This window comes from Lampetra planeri, unplaced genomic scaffold (genome assembly GCF_965212315.1).
Source record: "Lampetra planeri unplaced genomic scaffold, kcLamPlan1.2.h2 scaffold_252, whole genome shotgun sequence".
Taxonomy (NCBI): Eukaryota; Metazoa; Chordata; class Hyperoartia; order Petromyzontiformes; family Petromyzontidae; genus Lampetra; species Lampetra planeri.
In genome coordinates, this window is record NW_027615080.1 from 19,762 (window position 1) to 38,690 (window position 18,929).

The window sequence follows — 18,929 nt, forward strand, 5'->3', positions numbered from 1 at the left end:
CACTCACTCACTCCCACTCACTCACTCCCACTCACTCACTCACTCCTACTTCTCCAGGTGCTGAGTCAACAGAACCCCTCCTCCCACCCACTCACTCACTCCCACTCACTCACTCCCACTCACTCACTCCTACTTCTCCAGGTGCTGAGTCAACAGAACCCGACCTCCTACCCGGCCAGCAGCCTCCTGTCGGCCGCCGCCAAGGCCCAGCTCGCCAACCAGGGCAAGCAGCCCGGCGGCGCCGACCTCCCGAGCAAGCGCGGCGTCTTCCAGGGTGCCGGCAGCGTGCTGCTACCCGGCGGGGACGGCGCCGGCACCGGCCCCGGCGGCCCCGTGGGCGCGGCGCCGTCCCTGCGCGACCGGCTGAGCGGGGGTCACCACCGGCGCCACCGTGCGGCGCCGTCGTCGGGCCCCACCGCCGCCGACGTGCTGAGCATGCTCCGCCAGCAGGTGCCGCAGCAGCAGCAGCAGCCGGCGCAGCAGCTGGTGCACCAGCAGCATCATCAGCAGCAGCCGGCGCCGTCCGACGGGAGGGCCGGCTCGCCGAAAGGCCCGCCGCAGGTGCTGTGGCGCGGCGGGCTGCTTGGGAGCCACCCCATGTCGCAGCTGCTGCAGAGCATGAGCTCGCAGCAGGCGGGCGCCGGTGGCGCGAGGGCGGCGGGCAACCAGCTGGCTCCGGCGGCGGCGGCCGAGGTGGCCTCCCCGGACGACGCCGGCACCGCCGCTGCGGCGAAGGGTCACGGCTGGGACTTGGACGGTGCCGTCGCCGCCGGGATGAGTACGGACGAATGCGGCGCCGGCAACGGGGTCGTTGATGGTGCCGGCGGCGCCGTGGCGACCGCGCGGTTGAAGGGGGGCGCGAGCTCGCCCGGGCCGAGCGCAGGAGCGTTCCGCGGGCGCGAGCGGCGCTGCCGCCGTTGCCGCCGGCGCACAGGCCGCCGGCGTGAACGCCAGGACTCGCGGGCACGAGCGGAAGGACCCCGAGGAGGAGGCGGGGCTGGATCTGTCCCTGCCGGAGTCGGGCGCCGGCGAGAGGGGGGCGACCCCCGTGGACCGGCTCCCGACGCCGTCGCCGGCGCCGGACGGAACGGGAGAATCCGCGCCGAGTTTGGCTGCGCCGTCGCCCGTCCTGCCCGCCGGGGGTGCTGGGAGCGCCGGCGGCGAGGACCCCGCGGGCGACCGGGGCGACGCCGGCGCGGCGCAGGCGGAGGCGCCGGATTGCGCCGAGGCCCGGCGGGACACGACCGTCGCCGGTTGGTGTATTGTTAGTTGGATCTCTCTCTCCTCTCGTTCGTATGCAGCCCTTGGCAGGGTGGCACTCGTGCCTTGGGGGCAAGCGGCCCCTCGCTGTGTTGGAGCTTGCTTGTGGGATCTCTCTGCCCCTGTTCTGCACTGTGTGAGTGTAGTTTGTGTGATCTCCCCCTGGTCTGTTCATTGTGAGTGAGTGGAGTTTGTGTGATCTCTCCCCCTGTTTTCCACAGTGTGTGTGAGGTGAGTGGCCACGTGGAATGTTCGAACGCTCACTGCAGAGGAGAGGCTGCCAGTCCTGTCGGGAGCTGGACCGGCACAGCTTGGATCTCTGTGATATTTAGGAGGTCCGGTGGACCGGCTCTGGTTTCATTCACCATGAGGGGTGGACAGTCCTATGCTCGGGACAGGAGACTTCCAAACAACAGGGAGTGGCTCTTCTTCGAAACAAAATAATGAAGGGGGTATGGGAACTTGGCGGTGAGGTGTGTGAAGCGGTAAGCCCCAGGCTAATGCGGGCTCACCTCCCCATCGACCAGAGGCGAGGAGTGGTGATGATGGTGGTTGCTTCCATCAACACCGAAGATGAACATCTTCGGTGGAGGGATGTAGGCAAGGCTAATGAGTCGGATGCCTTCTATGACCTATCACAGGGGCTAGCTAAAGAGTGGCTCCTCGGGTTAGTAATTCTGTTGGGTGACTTTAATGCCCGAGTGTGTCATGATCCTGGAACCTGGTCTGGAGTGATTGGAAGGCATGGGCCGGATCAGCTCAATAACAACGGTAGGAGGCTGCTAGATTTTTTTGAAGCCCATGGGCTTTTAATCGCCAACACACTGTTCCGGCATCGGTGCATCCACACAACATCATGGATGCATGCTGGGTCCAAGCAAGAACATCTGCTGGACTACATAGTGATGGAACAGCACATGCGGGTGCATGTCCTTGACACCGGGACCAACCGTGGAGCTGATCTGGCCACTAACCATCGGAAAGACATCTGTAAGAAGCGCCTGCCAGTCTTCCACTTCGGTGGTGGATGTACACCCGCGACCCCATTTACAACCTAAGGTGGCCTGGTCTCAGCTAGCTGATGAAAGTTGCAAGCGAGAATTTCATCATCGTTTGCGGCTGGGGTTGGCATCGTCCCCCACTCCACCTGATGTCGAGGGGAAATGGGCGAGGTTTAGGACTGTGGCTCATGAAGCTGCAATGGCTGCTTTGGGTACACGGTCCAGACCTCCCCATAGACCCTGGCTGACGGAGCAGGTGTTCCGGCTGGCTGAGAAAAAGCGACAGGCCCACTCCCACCTTCTTACAGCATAACATGTCGGAGAATGAGGACGTTTACCGCAGCCTTCACTCAGAGGTTCGGAGAGAGCCATGCGGCATTGCAAGGATGGGTGGTGGTTGGCACAGGTTGCTGAGTTGATGGAGTCTGCCCCAGTAGCCCGCAATCACAAATCGCTATTTAAATACATCAAATAAGTAACTTGCAGCGCCACACCTTATCAACCATCCTTAGGGGAAGGAACGGTGATCCGATCTCCGACCCCCAGGAACAGGTTTGCAGATTTTCTGAGCGTTTCTGTGAAGTCTTGGGGGAGGGGAAATCCCTCAGCCTTGAAAACCTCATGGGGCAAAGTGGGGATGACCCTGCTGAGACTGAAGTGCCTCATGTTGGCAGAAGTAGTCACCCCCTGTGAGTGGCTGGCTGAAGTGCCATCTGTTGATGTACCGAAGGCGGTCCAGAGTCTGAGACCATGAAAAGCACCCAGCAGAGATGATCTCCCATTGTGTGCAGACTGCCCTACATGACATCATAATAACTGTTTAACCCGGCTGTATTGTGTGAGGAGCTCACAAATTCTTGAAAGATCTGGTCCCATCAGGCTGCATTGGCTGGGTCATGTAGCCCGCATGCCCAGCCACCGCATGCCTCAACAGCTTTTGTTCGGCCGGATCGAGGGAGCTAAACGGGCACGGCACGGGCTAGAGAAGAGATGGGAGGATGTGGTACAGGAGGATGTGGAGCTGAGTAGACTTGTTGATGACTGGTACCAGCGGTGTCAAGATCAGCCTCTGTGGAGGAGGCTCGTGAAGGCCGCTACTGGGCAGTTGGAGGCAGTCGCCCTCCAGCAACAACGGAGGGCGGAGGAGCGACGCTCACAACAACGAGCGGAGTGCCGTGTGGCTAAAGCACAGCAAGTTGGCACAGTAGGGGCCACAGGTGGTGCATCAGCCAGTCATCTCGGTCATCTCAGCAAGTCAACCCATGGCACTTGGGTCTGTCCCGTGACCTCCTGCCAGCGGGCGTTCGACACTTCACGTGGCCTCAAAGTGCACACAGCCTGGCACAAGTGCCGTGATGACGTCACCATCACTTAGTGGCGAATGGCGGTTGTTGTTGTTTGTATGTTCTCTCCTGCTCCGCACAGTCAGTGAGTGGGGGATTCGATGCCCCCTTGGGCACCTTCTGTGTGTGGAGTTTGTGTTCTTGTTGTCCCTATCCTGCATGGGTTACCTCCTGGTTCTCCGCTTTCCTCCCACAGCTAAATAACCCTTCCATACATTTCGATTTAAAGTTTTCGTGACTGCAGGGATTCATCTTCTTGGTTCTTTCGGTAAAGTCACGTAGAAGGGAAATAATAAAAGAATAACATAAAACATGGCAAATTATTGTATTATTTTATTATTTCCCTTCTACATGACTTTACCTTCCATACATTGTAACTGCTATCGGCCGAGACCATCCTAATGCTGAAAAAAACAAAAAAATACTCAATGCGAGAGACTCGTTTAGGCTTTCCTGGGTACATAAATGGGCAATTGTTGTGGATAATTTAACATGTAGGCTTTCGCGACCAATATCCTCAATGATATAGGTTTGTTGGGTTTGATCGCGTGAATATTACAACTAGCATCATCGGGCAGAAGTTCGTTGTAATTACTGGCCAAACGTTGTACTCAGATTGTAAGTGGTTGTGGATTTAGATTTGAAGCTTTCGTGACTGCAAGGATTCCTATTCTTAGGTTTTTTCGGTAAAGTCACGTAAGTAAAACATTAAAAAAGTAAAATAAAATAAAAATCACGACGTTTCGGAGGCAACACAAGCTTCCGTCTTCAGGTGGAACACGTCACAGCCACGACAGCTGTATCAAGTAAATTATTTACTTGATACCTACGTGACTTTACCGAAAAAACCTAAGAATATGGTTGTGGATTTGCTCTCCAACACACCGGTGTGCTGTACTAGTGACGAATTGGCACGTTCTGTTTACGTGACAAACCTTACTAGTTGACCGAAAAAAAAATATATTATGGTTGTGGATAATATCAGCTTCTCTGCATTGTCAAACTTACTTTGCCCCGCCCCCCCCACCCTGTGTTTTAAAGCAATGTTGTCCGTGATCCAGAGAACACGGTCATACGTATGTATGTACGTTCAACTCTATTTGCACCGTAGCCAAACCGTACTAATCAGAGGTGTGTGGGGGGGGGGAGAACAACAAACTAACCACAAAAGCAGTTTGTCAATCTCGACGATGACGATTTAAAAGTGCGCAGCTCCCAATGACTTCCTAACATCGTAAGGGCAGAGCGTTCCAGACGGCCGCAGAAGCGCACCTGCAAGCGCCGCGCGACGATGATGCGGCGACCACGGTCTTTGTGCGGCGTCCGCAGCGATTGCGCTTGACACCCGTTCATCCCTCCTCGACGGCGTCGCTTGCGCCGCACGCTCGCCAGGTGCGGAGGAGCAGCCCGGCGCGGACGGGACGGCGCAAGCGCCGACGGAGCAACCGCTAGAAGAGTCCGGCGGAGACGGCGCCGCCGGCGCCGCCATCGCCGAGGACCCGAGCGCCGCCTCCCCCAAGCCGCCGTCCGGCACCGGCAGCCCCCAGGATGCGCTGCCGACCGCCCTGCCCCTGCCCGGCTCCTTCCCTTTACTCGCCCAGGAGCAGCTGGCGCTGCTGAGCCAGTCGACTCTGCCGTCGCTCGGCGGGCCGGCCGGGCTGCTCGCCGCCCTGCAGCTGCCCCCGCTGCCCTTCCCGGGGCTGCTGCCGCCCGGCGGCGCCGGCGCCGGCCTCGCCGAGAGCCTCGGGCTGCTGTCGGCGCCGGCGGCGTTCTCGCTGCCGCCGCTGCCCGCCGGCGCCGACGCCGAGTCGCAAGCGGTGCAGCAGCTGCTCTTGCAGCTGGCGCTCACGGCGCAGCAGCACCAGCAACAGCAGCAGCAGCTGGCGGCGCTGGTGGCGGCGCAGGGGCTTGGCGCTATGCTGCTGAACCTGCCGTTCCCGGACGCGGGGGCACCGTCGCCGCTCGGGGAGCACCCGGCGAGCCTGGCGAGCGCCATCGCCGACACCACCTTCCTCGCCAATCTCACCGCCGCCGCGTCCATGGAGGCGGCGGCGGCGGCGGCCGGCAACTCGCTGCTGCTGTCGTTGCCGGCGCTCATGACGCTGGGGCCGCAGCTCGCGGCAGGGCTGCTCAACCCGCTGTGCGGCGGTGCCGGTGGCGGCGGCGGCGAAGCGCTACCTCGGGAAGAAGCGGAGGCGCCGCCGGCGCAGCCCGCCGGCGACGTTTCGGCGCTGGCGCCTTCGCCGCGGTCGGAACTCGCCGAGACGTCGGCTTCGGAGGAGGACGCCGCCGCCGGCGCGGCGCCTGCAGGGCCCGCGCCGGCGCCTCACGACGACCAACGGCGGCAGTCGGTCGTTTCCACGCCGGCGCAGCAGCAGAACGAGCCAGGCGCCGGCAAGTTTGCGGCGCCGCACCTCGCCGCAGCCGCTTGTTCTTTGCCGGCGACGGGGGGGCGCCGGCGAGGGGCCGGCGGAGGCGCCGCCGGGAGCCGTGCCGACGGCTGTTGGGGTCGGCGAGGGGCTGCTGCCGACGCCGGGCGGGAGAGCGGCCGCGGTGGCGCTGGGTGGTGGCGCCGGCGCAGAGAAGCTTCCGGCGTCGCTGGTGCCCCATCTGCTGAGCCCCCTGCTCACATCAAGCCTCCTCGGTGAGTTGGGCGCAGCGGTGGAAGACGGCAGGAGGCGGGAGATTGTGGGAGCAGGAGGTGGGAGATTGTGGGAGCAGGAGGCGGGAAGTGAATGCATGGGGGAGATGAGGAGGAAATGGGCGATGGAGGGAGCAGGGAGTAAACTCGCTTGAGAATCTGATGTCCTCACAACTCGTGTGGGCCTCGGGGTCTCTCTACAAACCTTTGGGGTCGACATTTGATTCGTTGATGGCGGGGCCGACATCGCCGCCTCGGCGCACGCGAGAGACCCGGTTGAATCTCGATTTGGCGGCCGTGATATCCGGTTACAAACCCAGGATCGCGGCAGGGCCAGCTGGGCGCGCGTGACCCCAGGACGACCTCCCCCATGCTATTGTCACACGTGTTTCGTCTGTTCCTGACGCGTGTCACTGCGTGTGTCCTTGTGCTTGTGTATCCGCGTGTCAACGTGTGTGTGTGTGTGTACGTGAATGTGTGTCAGCTTGTGTGTCCGTCTGTGTTCACGTGTGTCCACGTATCTGCGTGTGTGTCTACGTGTCTGCGTGTGTGTGTCTGCGTGCGTGTGTGTGTCCACGTGTCTGCGTGTGTGTCCACGTGTCTGCGTGTGTGTCCACGTGTCTGCGTGTGTGTCCACGTGTCTGCGTGCGTGCGTGCGTGTGTGTGTCCACGTGTCTGCGTGTGTGTGTGTGTGTGTCCACGTGTGGGGAGCGGTAGTGTAGCGGTTAGCGCGCTGCGCTATGAACCTGGTGACCCGGGTTCGATTCCCGCTCGCGGCCAACACCCAGTGACGATTATCTGAACCGGTCCTGGGCATCCCCTGGTGCGGTGTGTAAACATCGCCGCTGGGGAGACAAAGGCGGCTGGGCGTGGTGCTGGCCGCCCACCCCCTCGTGTGCCGTTCCGGCCTTCATAGGTGCTCGCTAACAGCACTTGCCCCTACAGTCTGTTAAGGCTACACGGGGGATCTTTATCTTTGTGTGTGTGCGTGTGCGCGTGTCCGTCCAGCTGAGCTCCCAGCTCTGGCGAGCGCCGCTCTCTCGCAAGACCTGACGGCGCCGCTGCTCCCCACGTGCCTCCTCAACCTGGTGAGTGACCCCCCCCCCCCGTCACCCCGCGTGGTGACCCACTAACACGCCGCCTGCCATCTAAACCGGTCCACCAATACGTGTCGCCGTTCTTTAATCACCTTGACACCTGTTATATCGATATAAAATAAGCGTCGCTGGTGACCGGGATGATGAGACCATCGGCTCGTTCCACTCGGTTTAATCTCCATTGGACGGCCGAGACCCGGATAGAACCCCAGACTCTGGGCCTCGCTCCACCGTGCCGCCGAGGGCCGCCGAGGGCCGCCTGCGTCCCAACCGCGGCCTTCTCTCTGCCTCCGCCAGGTCGGCGTGGGCCGAGCCGCGGAGGCGGCCACCGCTGACGGCGCCGCCGGTCGCGACCGTCCGGACCCCGCGCCGGCGGCCCCTCCGCCGCCCGGCCCGACGCGGCCCCAACCGGACCGCGACGCCGAGGGCGGCGGGCCCACCGCCCCCACGCCGTCGCCGTTGGGCAGCGCCGCCGGCGCCGACCGGTCGCCGTCGCCGGGCTCCACGTCGCCGGCGCGAGCGTCGTCCCCTGCTGCCGCTGCCTCGGACCGCGAGTCTCCTCCCGTCCCGAGCGCCGCCGCCTCCGAGTCTGCCGTGACGTCGCCGGCGGCTGCACCGGAGACTGACGACGGCGCCCCCCCAGGGTTTGGCACGGACACGGCGGCCGAGTCGTGCGAGTTCCAGGAATTGGTGCGGGCGGGAGACGCGCCGGAGGAGCGCGGGATACCGAGCCGCTCGCCGACGCCTGCCGGAGCTGGCGGCGGCACCGGCGCCGGGGATGAAGCGCCGCGGGAGACGTCGCAACCGGCGGACGCCGACTCCGACGTGACTTTACCCCGGCGTGGCGCCGACGAGACGGACCAGAGAGGCGGCGATACCTGCGAAGGAGCCGGCGCCTCGCCGAGAGAACCTGACGAGCGTTGGCGGAGCCGCGACGGCGCCGCAGAGCCGGTGCGCGAGGCCGCGGCCGCCGCCGCTCCTTCTCCGGCTGGGACTCCGTCGCTGTCGCAATCGCTGCTGGCGCTCGCCCGGCCGCCGCCGCCGCCCGGCGAGACCGCCGCCGAGGCGCCGGCAGGCGGAGCGGATGCGGCCGGCGGAGAGGAAACTGTCGCTCCGTCGCCACGAGCTGCGGCGGCGACGCAATCTGCCGACGAAAACCCGGCAAGCTGGCGCGACCCGCGAGGCGTCGAGGAGCGCAGCGCGTCGACGGCGGAGACCGGCCGCCCCTCCCCTCCGCCGGCGCCTCCCCGGACGGCGGATGCGACGGCGCCGACCCCGCCGCCTCCCGAACCGTCCGAGGCGTCCGTGGCGTGCGAGGCCGACGACGCGGAGGAGGCGCCGGACGCGGCGGCGGCGCCGCCGGGCGAGGCGCCGGCGTTCCCGTGCAACGGCGAGCGCCCGGAGCCGGTGAACGGGTGCTCGCCGAGCCCCTCGGACACGCGCAGCCTCAGCGAGGACGAGGACGAGGACGGCGGCCGGGCGCCGGGATCCCCGGCGCCCGCCGACGGCGCCGGGGGCGGCGGCGAGGACGGCGAGGCCGGCGAGGTGCACGACGCTCGCTACGGGCCCCGCACGTTCAACCTGGGCGACCTGGTGTGGGGCCAGATCAAGGGCTTCCCCTCGTGGCCCGGCAAGCTGGTGCGGCACGACGAGGTGCGCAGCGCCCACCCCACGCGCTCCGAGGACGGCAAGGTGCGGCGCCGGCACGGCCACGCGGGTGCACCGCTACGACGACAATGACGACGACAACGACAACGACGACAACGACAATGACGACGACGACGACGACAATGACGACGATGACGACGATGAGCACACGCGCTACCGGCACCGTACACGTCACCACGGCGCCTGTGCCAGGCCAGTTGAAGGCCGGCACGGCACACGACTGGGTGGGTGGAGAGCACCACCCAGTTACACAGGCGTGCTGACACACACGCACACACGTGGACACTGACATGGACACATGGAGCACGCGCGGACACGCGTACGTACGTGTGTGGTACGTGTGTGGTACGTGTGTGTACGCGTGTGTCTGTGTGTGTGGGGTGCGGTAGTGCAGCAGTTAGCGCGCTGCGCTATGAACCCGTCCACCTGAGTTCGATTCCCGCTCACGGCCAACACCAGTGACGATTATCTGAACCGGCCCTGGGCCTCCCCTAGGTCGATTCAGTCTCAAATGAGTACTTGGTGCTTTGTGTAAACATCGTCATTGGGGAGACAAAGGCGGCCGGGCGTGGTGCTGGCCCACCAATCGCCCCCTCGTGCGCCACCGTGCCGGCCTTCATAGCCGCTGCTGTTCGCTAACGAGCACTTGCCCCGACAGTCTGCCGAGGCTACACGGGAGACCTTTGCCTTCCCTGTGTTACCGTGCGCGCGTGCCGCAGGTGTGGGTCATGTGGTTCGGAGACCACAGCTTCACGCAGGTGGAGCCCGAGAAGTTGAAGACTCTGTCCGAGGGGCTGGAGGCGCACCACCGCGCTCGCAAGCGATACCGCAAGTACGCTCGCCGCTGCCTCGCACACCTAACTCGCAGCAGGAGAGGGTGGTGGGGGGGTTTGATTTGTGACTCTGGTGCCTTTTTGTGAGTGGAGTTTGTATGATCAAATATTGGTTTATCGGGTTAGGTCGCGTTAATGTAATGGTTGTGTCCGTTAAACCCGCCACCGCCCGACGCAGCCAATTGGTAAGGTTTGTCACGTATACGGAACGTGCCAATTCGTGACTAGTACAGCGCACTGCTTGTGTGTTGGAGAGCAGATCCACAACATTGTCAATGTTGCGGGTTTGCTCGCCTAAGCCAACGTGTTAAACCGTTTCTTCTGCAGTGAGAGTGAGTGGAGTGTGTATGATCTCCCCCTGTTCTGCAGTGAGAGTGAGTGGAGTTTGTATGATCACCCCCTGTTCTGCAGTGAGAGTGAGTGAGTGGAGTTTGTATGATCTCCCCCTGTTCTGCAGTGAGAGTGAGTGGAGTGTGTATGATCTCCCCCTGTTCTGCAGTGAGAGTGAGTGGAGTGTGTATGATCTCCCCCTGTTCTGCAGTGAGAGTGAGTGGAGTGTGTATGATCTCCCCCTGTTCTCCAGTGAGAGTGAGTGGAGTGTGTATGATCTCCCCCTGTTCTGCAGTGAGAGTGAGTGGAGTGTGTATGATCTCCCCCTGTTCTCCAGTGAGAGTGAGTGGAGTGTGTATGATCTCCCCCTGTTCTGCAGTGTGAGTAAGAGGAGTGTGTATGATCTCCCCCTGTTCTGCAGTGAGAGTGAGTGAAGTTTGTGTGATCTCCCCCTGTTCTGCAGTGTGAGTGAGTGGAGTGTGTATGATCTCCCCCTGTTCTGCAGTGAGAGTGAGTGGAGTGTGTATGATCTCCCCCTGTTCTGCAGTGTGAGTGAGTGGAGTTTGTATGATCTCCCCCTGTTCTGCAGTGTGAGTGAGTGGAGTTTGTATGATGTCTCTCTCCACGTGGCTGCGTGGATTTTTCTCCGGGTCCTCCGTTTTTTCCCCCCCCCACATTTTAAGAATCAACATTACGCGTTCAGAGTATTTCGCTGCTACCAATGTCCACTTGATAAGCCACTCTGTTGAGCTATCATTTGTGGCCAGGTCACTTTTGAAAAAAACTACGTAGCTCAGTGGGCCTTACCTGGTAAAATAAAAGTTTAGTTACAAAAACTTTGTTAAAAAACTTTTTTGGTGGGTGGGTAAGTGGATGGATATGCGAGTGGGTAGATGTTTGTGTGGGTCAGTGGATCGATGCACTGGTGGAAGTGGGGGTGAGGTAAGTACGCGAGTCGGTAAGTGAGCAGATGAATAGATGGGCGAGCGAGTGAGTGTGGATGGGTGAGTGGTTGAGTTTGTGGGTGGTTTGGTGACTGAATAAGTGAGGTGGGTGGGTGAAGTGGTTGGGTGAGCGAGGTGGGGTAGGCAAGTCTGTTGATGGGTTATATAAAAATGTTGTTTTTGGTTGAATCGTGTAAATATAAACGTGTCGTTAACCCACCACAGCCCGACAGCCAATTAGTAAGGCTTGCCATGTAAACAAAACGTAGCAAGAATAAAACAATGTTTGGGTTGGATCGCAAAAATATAAATTAGCTTACTAATTGGCTGTGTCGGATGATGGTGGGTTAACGACACCTATAAATTTACGCGATCTCACCCCCAAAAAAAACCTTTATTATGAATAGCATTGGTCGCCAAAGCCTATGTGTTAAAACTGATCTTAGGGTTAGATGATTTAAGCGTGGCAACCCCTGTGCTCTTATCGATATTCTTTCACCACCACCGTCACCACCATCACCACCATCGTCACCACCACCATCGTCACCGTTACCTCGCAGGAGCCGGAAGCTGAACAGCAGCCTCGAGGCTGCCATCCAGGAAGCCATGACGGAACTGGACAAGATGACAGAGGCTGTACGTACCATCGCCCCACCCCCACCCGCACACTCGCTGTGCGTACGTACAGGTGGTGAACTTCTTTCGCACCGTACGTGGCCAACCGTGCTAACCGAAGGTGCCCATCTGTGACCCGCTCTGGGTCTGGTTTCCAGGGCAGGTTTTCGAAGGCCTGTCTCTTTGGTGAGCGTGTGGTTTGGCCTGGCCTCAGGCTGGGCAGTCCAATTTGCGTCTTTCTCTCGACGGAGCGTTGCCAACGAGCGCCGTAGCATGGGTTGAGTGGCGGCCCTGGTTCAAGGAAAGGTAACGGGTACGCCGCGTCTAACCCGGAAGTAACCGATCGTGGCGTCCACCGCCGGTTCGTGCAGAGCTGGTCCTGGCTGCAACGGATTCAAATGTTGTGCAAGCGAGTTTTAAGTTTGAAATGGGATGAGATTGGGGGGCGGGGAGCGACGCATGTTGTCCGTGTCCGGGGAGATGGTTGCTTGTTGAAGCGGCTGTGCGCGCGTCCCTACTAACACTGCGCGTGTGCGTGCGTTTGTGCTTCCTTTACCGCAGGCGGACGAGCAGCCGAAGGGGCGCTCGGACAAGACCCCCAAGGGAGCCAAGCGGCGGAAGATATCCAGATGACCCTCGTCCACCAAGACCCGCCGATCTCCGACCCCCTTGACCCGAGGGCACACCACACTACTTGAGCTTTTGACATTCCGATCCGTGGGGGGCGCGAACTCGGACTCCGGCCCCCTCTCGCGCAGCGGGCGTTGAGCCAGGGGCGGGAGGCGACCTTCAGAAACGACCGCCCTTCCAACCCGGCCCGTTGACTTCGACGATGCGTGACGCATCCCCCTTCGTGCGACGGCACCAGGATACGACGCTGCGGTCGCTTTGTCTGGTCGTGCCGTCGGTCAGGAAAGGCCGACCGCCGCCTTCTCGGCAGCCACAGCAAAAACGGAGGACGCGATAAGCCACGCCGGTCCTGCTGGTGCGTCCCCCGGCCTCGGTTCGACGGGCGCCACGCTGCCGCCTACCCTCTCCTCTGATTGGCGCCGCACGCGAACCGCTCACCCCCCCCTCCCACCACGCAGTACGAAGCCGCATGGCGGTTGTGACGGTTACGAGGGCGCGGGGGAGAGGATCTTCCCCGATGTTTTTTTTTTTTGCTTCACGGTTGTACCCGAGGGAACGCTGCCCAGCACGTGGGTGGCGTCAAAACGTCGGACAGACGGCCGGACAACGGCACTGCAGGCAAGCGCATCGGAGAGCCGTTGCAGCAGCAGCAGCAACAGCAGCCGCAGCACAACCGCCAGACGGCAACAACAACAACAAAACCTACGTGGCCGAGAGGACCCTTGGTGGAGAGAGGAAATGTTATTTTGGGGGCAATTCCTGATGGAGGAAGGGGGGGGGGGTGACGGTGGCAGGGGCTCCCCTTTTGTTGTTTTGGAGCGTCAACGGTCAACTCCGTTGAACTCGCGAACCTTCCCCTGACCTGCCCTACCTCCCTCCCCAATCGCAGCGCCGTAGTTGGGTAAGGGCTCGTGGAGAAATGGGTTTCTTTGTGGATGCACGGAAGTGGGGCAGGTGCTGTATGGGATGCGTCGTCTGTGCGTTCTTACACTGGCGGACGTGAGGCTTTTGCACACGGTGCACCGCGGACTCCGCTTCAAGCCTGCTGCAGAGAGGGCGAAAGAGGAGAGCGAGTGATTCGGTGAGATTAACCCCCGCTGTATAAACGGTGTACACATTTGTTATGATACTGCTGGATTATTACGATGGCGATTTTTATTTTTTTGTAGACGACAAAGCGTCGGGACTCGCCAAGCGGACGGAGTTCGCTTGCCCGCCCGCGACTTTTTGTTTGTTTGTTTTTGGGAGCGATTTTTTTTTGTTTCTTTTGTTTGATGGCGTAGATCGCACGGCGGCGAGCAAACAACAACTAACTAACGGCGTTTGTTTCATTTGCTTCACAAATTCAGTCGGTCTGCGCGCACTCTCTAAAGTGGCCGGTCTGCACAGGTGCTAATGGACGTGGGGGGGTGGGGGGGGGGGGTTTCCAGGGGTTGACAATAATTTCTTGCTCCAGATTTGTGTTTCACGCCGGTGGGGCGACCGGGGGCGGTGCGGTGGGAAAGCTGATCTGCTTTTACGGTTACCAGCGAGGTCGGTCGCATTCGACCCAACCGGGCGTTCTGCGGATGCCCCCAATTTTACTATTTACCCCCCCACCCCGAGTCTCCGGTTGCGGAGGGGGAGGTGGTACGCGCGGCGCGATACGACGATGTGCTCGTGAGATGGCCCCATCGCCCCCCAGGGGTATTGCCTCCTGCGTCGATGGCTGGGGGCAGCGCAGCAAGTAATGTACGTACTCATTTCGACCTATCTTCACGACGGGGATTAAGCGTTCTCTCTCGTCGTACGCGCGGGGGGCTTCGTCCACTGGGGACTGTGGTTCGTTTCGAGGAACTACTAGAAAATCTAGACGCCACATTTTTAAACTTCTTCAAAACCTTTGGCGATTTTTATTTCAGAAGCCTCCATCGATCCCTCCTCTCTCTCCTTAAGACTTGGCCACGTGTGAAAAAAAATATTCTAAAACACACAAAGCAGTTTCTTTTCTCTCCTATATTTAACAGATTAATTTCTCCTTGTAATTATTTTCGTTGGCTGGACACGGGGCTTGCGGAGATAACGGGTCAATCCCAGCCGTCGCCTGGCCAGCCCAAGCGCTCGCTGTTTTTTGCACCAAATTTAAAAACCACCGACCCATCTTCTTCTAAGAAGAAAAAAAATCTCACTTTAGTTTTTTTCTTCTTGAATCTTTTCGCACCTCTCCATTGTTTAAAGCATTATTACTCCCCCCCCACCCACCCCACCACGCCCCCTCCGTAAACTTGGAACGTCCTTGTGGCGGGGCCAAACGGTTCCAACCACATTGCCAAACGTTGACCCAACGTTTGTCAATGTTGGTTACTGGGACACGGCCGGGGATGGGGGGTGGGGGCAGGTCTCTTAGGATGATGATTCCATAACTTTCCCCGCCGCACACCTTTTCTCTGCGTGTGCGAGGTGGTGGAGTTCCACGGTACTTTGAGGGTTTCGCCGACTGTGCGGATTGCGCAGAGACACGGTTATCGGTGAGCGGTGAGGGGGGGGGGGGTAGCGACCCCCTCACCCCAAACCCCCCCCCCGCGTCTCATGAAGTGTATATATGGCGATTCGCAGATTTTTAACGGTATAATTGTAACGTGTTTTATTTTTTGATGTAACAGATTTGGAATAAAAAAAAAGTATAATTTTAGGCTGCCTCGGTCGTCTTCGCTGACCGGCCGGCGATCGCGAGTCGATGCATTCCCACTCCCTAGTCGATGGGAATTCTTGAATCTGTGAACATCCATTTGGTTGTGACCACCCAAGGGTTCAGACGCTGTCGCCTCGACAGACCTGGTTTCACCTGAGGACGGCTGCTTGCGTTGTGGCCGAAACGTCGTGAGAATTATTTTATTATGTTTTATTTTTATTATTTTATTACTTCCCCTCTACGTGACTTTACCGAAAGAACCAAGAAGACTTGTGACGTAGTCAACCGACAGTCGCTGCCCGTGACGTCTTGAGTTCTTAAGAAGTTGCCAAGCGATCACTTGTTCAGTTTCCTTAACAAAATGACGTCGCTTCACGCTGCCTCGTGTAATTATGATCGTGACGTCACAGCAGTCACTAGCCTCTTTGTGATGTCATGGTCGACTTGTCATTTGTCAACCGACAAGCCGTTTGTGACGTCATCAACCGTCGAATCTTCCCGCCGACCGAGTAATTGTGACGTGCCGACCCTGGAACAAGTATCGGAACCGGAAATGACGTCATCTTTGAACCAGACGTGACGTTAATTTGAACCAGACGTGACGTTGCCCACCAGCTTGCAGCCGGACCGTGACATCGCCCGCCGTCATTGTACAAAGCGGGGGGGGGGGGGGGCCCTGGTGTCAACAACAAACTTGATCCCCGCGCGTGACGTCACTTTGTACAATTCCACGCCGGCCCCCCACCCGAAAAGCAGATCAGCGACCTTCCCACTGCTCCCCCCCCCCATTTCCCCAATCCTTCCGCAAAACGTCACTTTCTGTGCGATGACGTCATCCGCCCCCTCCACAAACAGCGGCGTTTACGTGACGTTATTTTTAAACCTCCCCCCTTCCGTGACGTCATCCGCTCCTAGGAGGAAGTGGGGTGGTTTTAATCGTTGAGCAACACGCCGGGGGTGGAGTTGGGGGGGGTGTGTGGTGTGTTTTGCGTGGTGACGTCACAGCGCGCGCATGCGCGGTGCGGCTGTGGGTGGTAGGGGTGTGGATGGGGGGGGGTGTTTTGCGAGGTGACGTCACAGCGCGCGCATACGCGGTGCAGCTGTGTGGGTGGTGGGAGGGGTGTTTTGCGGGGTGACGTCACAGCGCGCGCATGCGCGGTGGGGGGGGTGGGGGGCTCGCGCCGCGCGTGCTCCAGGGGCGGGAAGTTTTTTTCGCCGCCGCCGCCATCTTGTAATGGCGTCTCTCCGCTAAAGGGGAGAAAAACCCGAGGGGAGCGAAGCTGGGGGGGGGGGCAGCAGGAGCAGCAGCAGGAGCAGAGAGAGCGCGCGACAAAAGGGGGGTACACGGGGGGGGAATCAGACGCGAACCGAAACCCGAGCACAGATTTTTTTTTTATTATACCTCGAGCGTCTTGACCAAAAAAAAACACAACAACAAAACGACGACCATCCGCAACCACCACCCCGGCCATCGATTCGCAACAACACCCGCCGTCGCCGTCGCCACGATCATGGACGCCGGGGCGAGCGGCCGCCTAAAGGAGCCGTGAGGCGGGACCCCCCGGGCTGGGGCGGGGGGATCGGGGGGGAAGCCTCACGGGGGGGGGGAGGTGGAGGCGCCGCCACCACCGCCACCACCACCGCCGTCTTTGTGTTGTTGTTTTAGCTTGGGGGGGGGGGGTAGAAACCAAGCGGAGACATGAGCAGCAAGCTGTCGTTCCGCGCCCGGGCGCTGGACGCCTCGAAGCCGCTCCCCGTGTTCCGCGCCGAGGCGCTGCCCGACCTGCAGGACGCCGTCTCCATCAGCCGCGCCGTGCCGCAGATGCCCACGGGCATGGAGCGGGAGGAGGAGTCGGTGCGTGGCCCCGGCTCCCTCTCTTCTCTCTCTCTGTCTGTCTCTACCCCCCCTCTCCCCGCCGTGTTTGTCTCTCTCTCTCTCCGACAGCTGCCTCCGCTTGCTCGGCCGGTGTATGCACTTAGCGCCCCCCCCCCCCATCTCCACTACCCCCGTGATGTCCGTCACTGCCATGTCTCTCCTCACTCCATGCGTGCTCCGCTGTGTCCTCCTGCTGCTGTTGTTCCTGCTGCTGCTCCAGGTTGACTCGTCTCCTCTCTCGGTGTCTCCAGCTGTTAGCACCCCCCTCCACCCCCCCCCCCCCATGATGTCCGTCATCTCTCTCCTCACTCCAGCATGCTCCGCTGTGTGTCCTGCTGCTGCTGCTCCTGCTGCAGGTTGACTCGTCTCCAACCTCTCTGGGTGTCTGCAGCTATCTCGGTGTCGCTACTGCTGCTTCCCATGTCCCCCTGCTGCACCATCTCCTCTCACTCTCTCACTCTCTTCCGCCACGCGTGCAATGTCACTCAACTCTCTCTCTCTCTATGGTGATGTACTCGACTGTGATCTCTGCTGCTGATGGGTCTTTCACTCGCTGGCTACGCACCTCGGCCCCATCGCCTCCCGTGCACTTCCTTGCAGCACCGTCCATGCCTCTAGCCCCGCTCTCTTCCTCGCTCGCTCCCTCGCTCCCTACCCACGCGGCCCGTGCACCGATTGCTCAACACACGATGTCTCAACTCTCTTGCCATCTCTTACACCGGCTCTCTGTCACTCTCTCACACCACTTGTTCATTCATACACTCTCCACTCACCACTCGTTCATTCACACACTCTCTCCTGCCATCTCTTACACCGGCTCTCTCTCTCACCACTCACTCATTCACACACTCTCTCCTGCCATCTCTTACACCGGCTCTCTCTCTCACCACTCATTCATTCACACTCTCTCTCCTGTCATCTCTTACATCGGCTCTCTCTCTCTCTCACCACTCGTTCATTCACACACTCACTCATTCACACACTCTCCTGCCATCTCTTACACCGGCTCTCTCTCTCACCACTCGTTCATTCACACACTCTCTCCTGCCATCTCTTACACCGGCTCTCTCTCTCACCACTCGTTCATTCACGCACTCTCTCCTGCCATCTCTTACATCGGCTCTCTCTCTCACCACTCACTCATTCACACTCTCTCTCCTGCCATCTCTTACACCGGCTCTCTGTCACTCTCACCACTCGTTCATTCTCACACTCTCTCTTCACTCACCACTCGTTCATTCACACACTCTCTCTCCACTCACTCATTCACACACTCTCTCCTGACATCTCTTACACCGGCTCTCTCTCACCACTCGTTCATTCCCACACACATGTCACCCTGCGTCTTGTGTCACCCTGCCGCTTGTCACCCTGCCACACGTGTCACCCTGCCACACTTTCTTGTGTCTCATTCCTGCACCGCACTCCACCCCCGCCGTGTTTTATTTTCTTCAACTACACCCCTCCCTCATGGTCTTCCCCGCTACAAATCTCTTGTTCCATACCTCCACGTTTCACTGCATCATTCCCCCTTTGCAACTCTCTCTCTCTCTGATGCCTCCTGTTATTCTTATTAAGCCGTGACCCCCCTCTCCACACACTCTCTCTGCTCGCTGTTGGGTGATCTCCTTCATCCAAGTCTGCTCTTCTCCCGAGTTTACTCTCTTTGCCTCATTCCCGCACACCAAATCGCTCATACCCCTGCACTAAACCTCGGTTGTCTTTCTTTCCCACTCGCCGTCTCACCGTTCGATGTCTCTCGGCGTGTCCCCTCGTCCCCCTCTGCTCTCTCTACTCTCTCCACCGTGTTAATCTCGCGCTTCCCCCGTTTCACGCGTCGTGTACCTGTGGCATCTCATTGCCTTGCTCATCGCTTGCCTCGTACAATGCCACGCCATGCGTGCTCGCTGTCACAACGCGTGCGTGGGGAGATCTTCTTACTGACCGGGTGTTGTGGTTGCCACACCACCACCGACCAAGCACCTCGTGTTGTCATGCCCCGGCCTTCATCGGCGATGCT

The 18,929-nt window shown here is 59.8% G+C and overlaps 2 protein-coding genes across 2 annotated transcripts in view; both read left to right on the forward strand.

Moving 5' to 3' along the window:
- The window catches only part of MBD5 (methyl-CpG binding domain protein 5), a 28,853-nt gene extending 13,820 nt beyond the window's left edge, over positions 1 to 15,033 (forward strand). Inside the window, exons 5-11 of the mRNA XM_078623436.1 lie at positions 142 to 1,253; positions 4,997 to 6,216; positions 7,254 to 7,333; positions 7,640 to 9,034; positions 9,730 to 9,842; positions 11,678 to 11,753; positions 12,294 to 15,033. Coding sequence (XP_078479562.1) covers positions 142 to 1,253; positions 4,997 to 6,216; positions 7,254 to 7,333; positions 7,640 to 9,034; positions 9,730 to 9,842; positions 11,678 to 11,753; positions 12,294 to 12,365 — 4,068 coding nt within the window. The 3' untranslated portion in view covers positions 12,366 to 15,033. The remainder of the gene's footprint in view (positions 1 to 141; positions 1,254 to 4,996; positions 6,217 to 7,253; positions 7,334 to 7,639; positions 9,035 to 9,729; positions 9,843 to 11,677; positions 11,754 to 12,293) is intronic.
- Positions 15,034 to 16,243: 1,210 nt separating this feature from the next.
- The window catches only part of LOC144740639 (enhancer of polycomb homolog 1-like), a 32,512-nt gene continuing 29,826 nt past the window's right edge, over positions 16,244 to 18,929 (forward strand). The window contains exon 1 of the mRNA XM_078623435.1: positions 16,244 to 16,888. Coding sequence (XP_078479561.1) covers positions 16,733 to 16,888 — 156 coding nt within the window. The 5' untranslated portion in view covers positions 16,244 to 16,732. The remainder of the gene's footprint in view (positions 16,889 to 18,929) is intronic.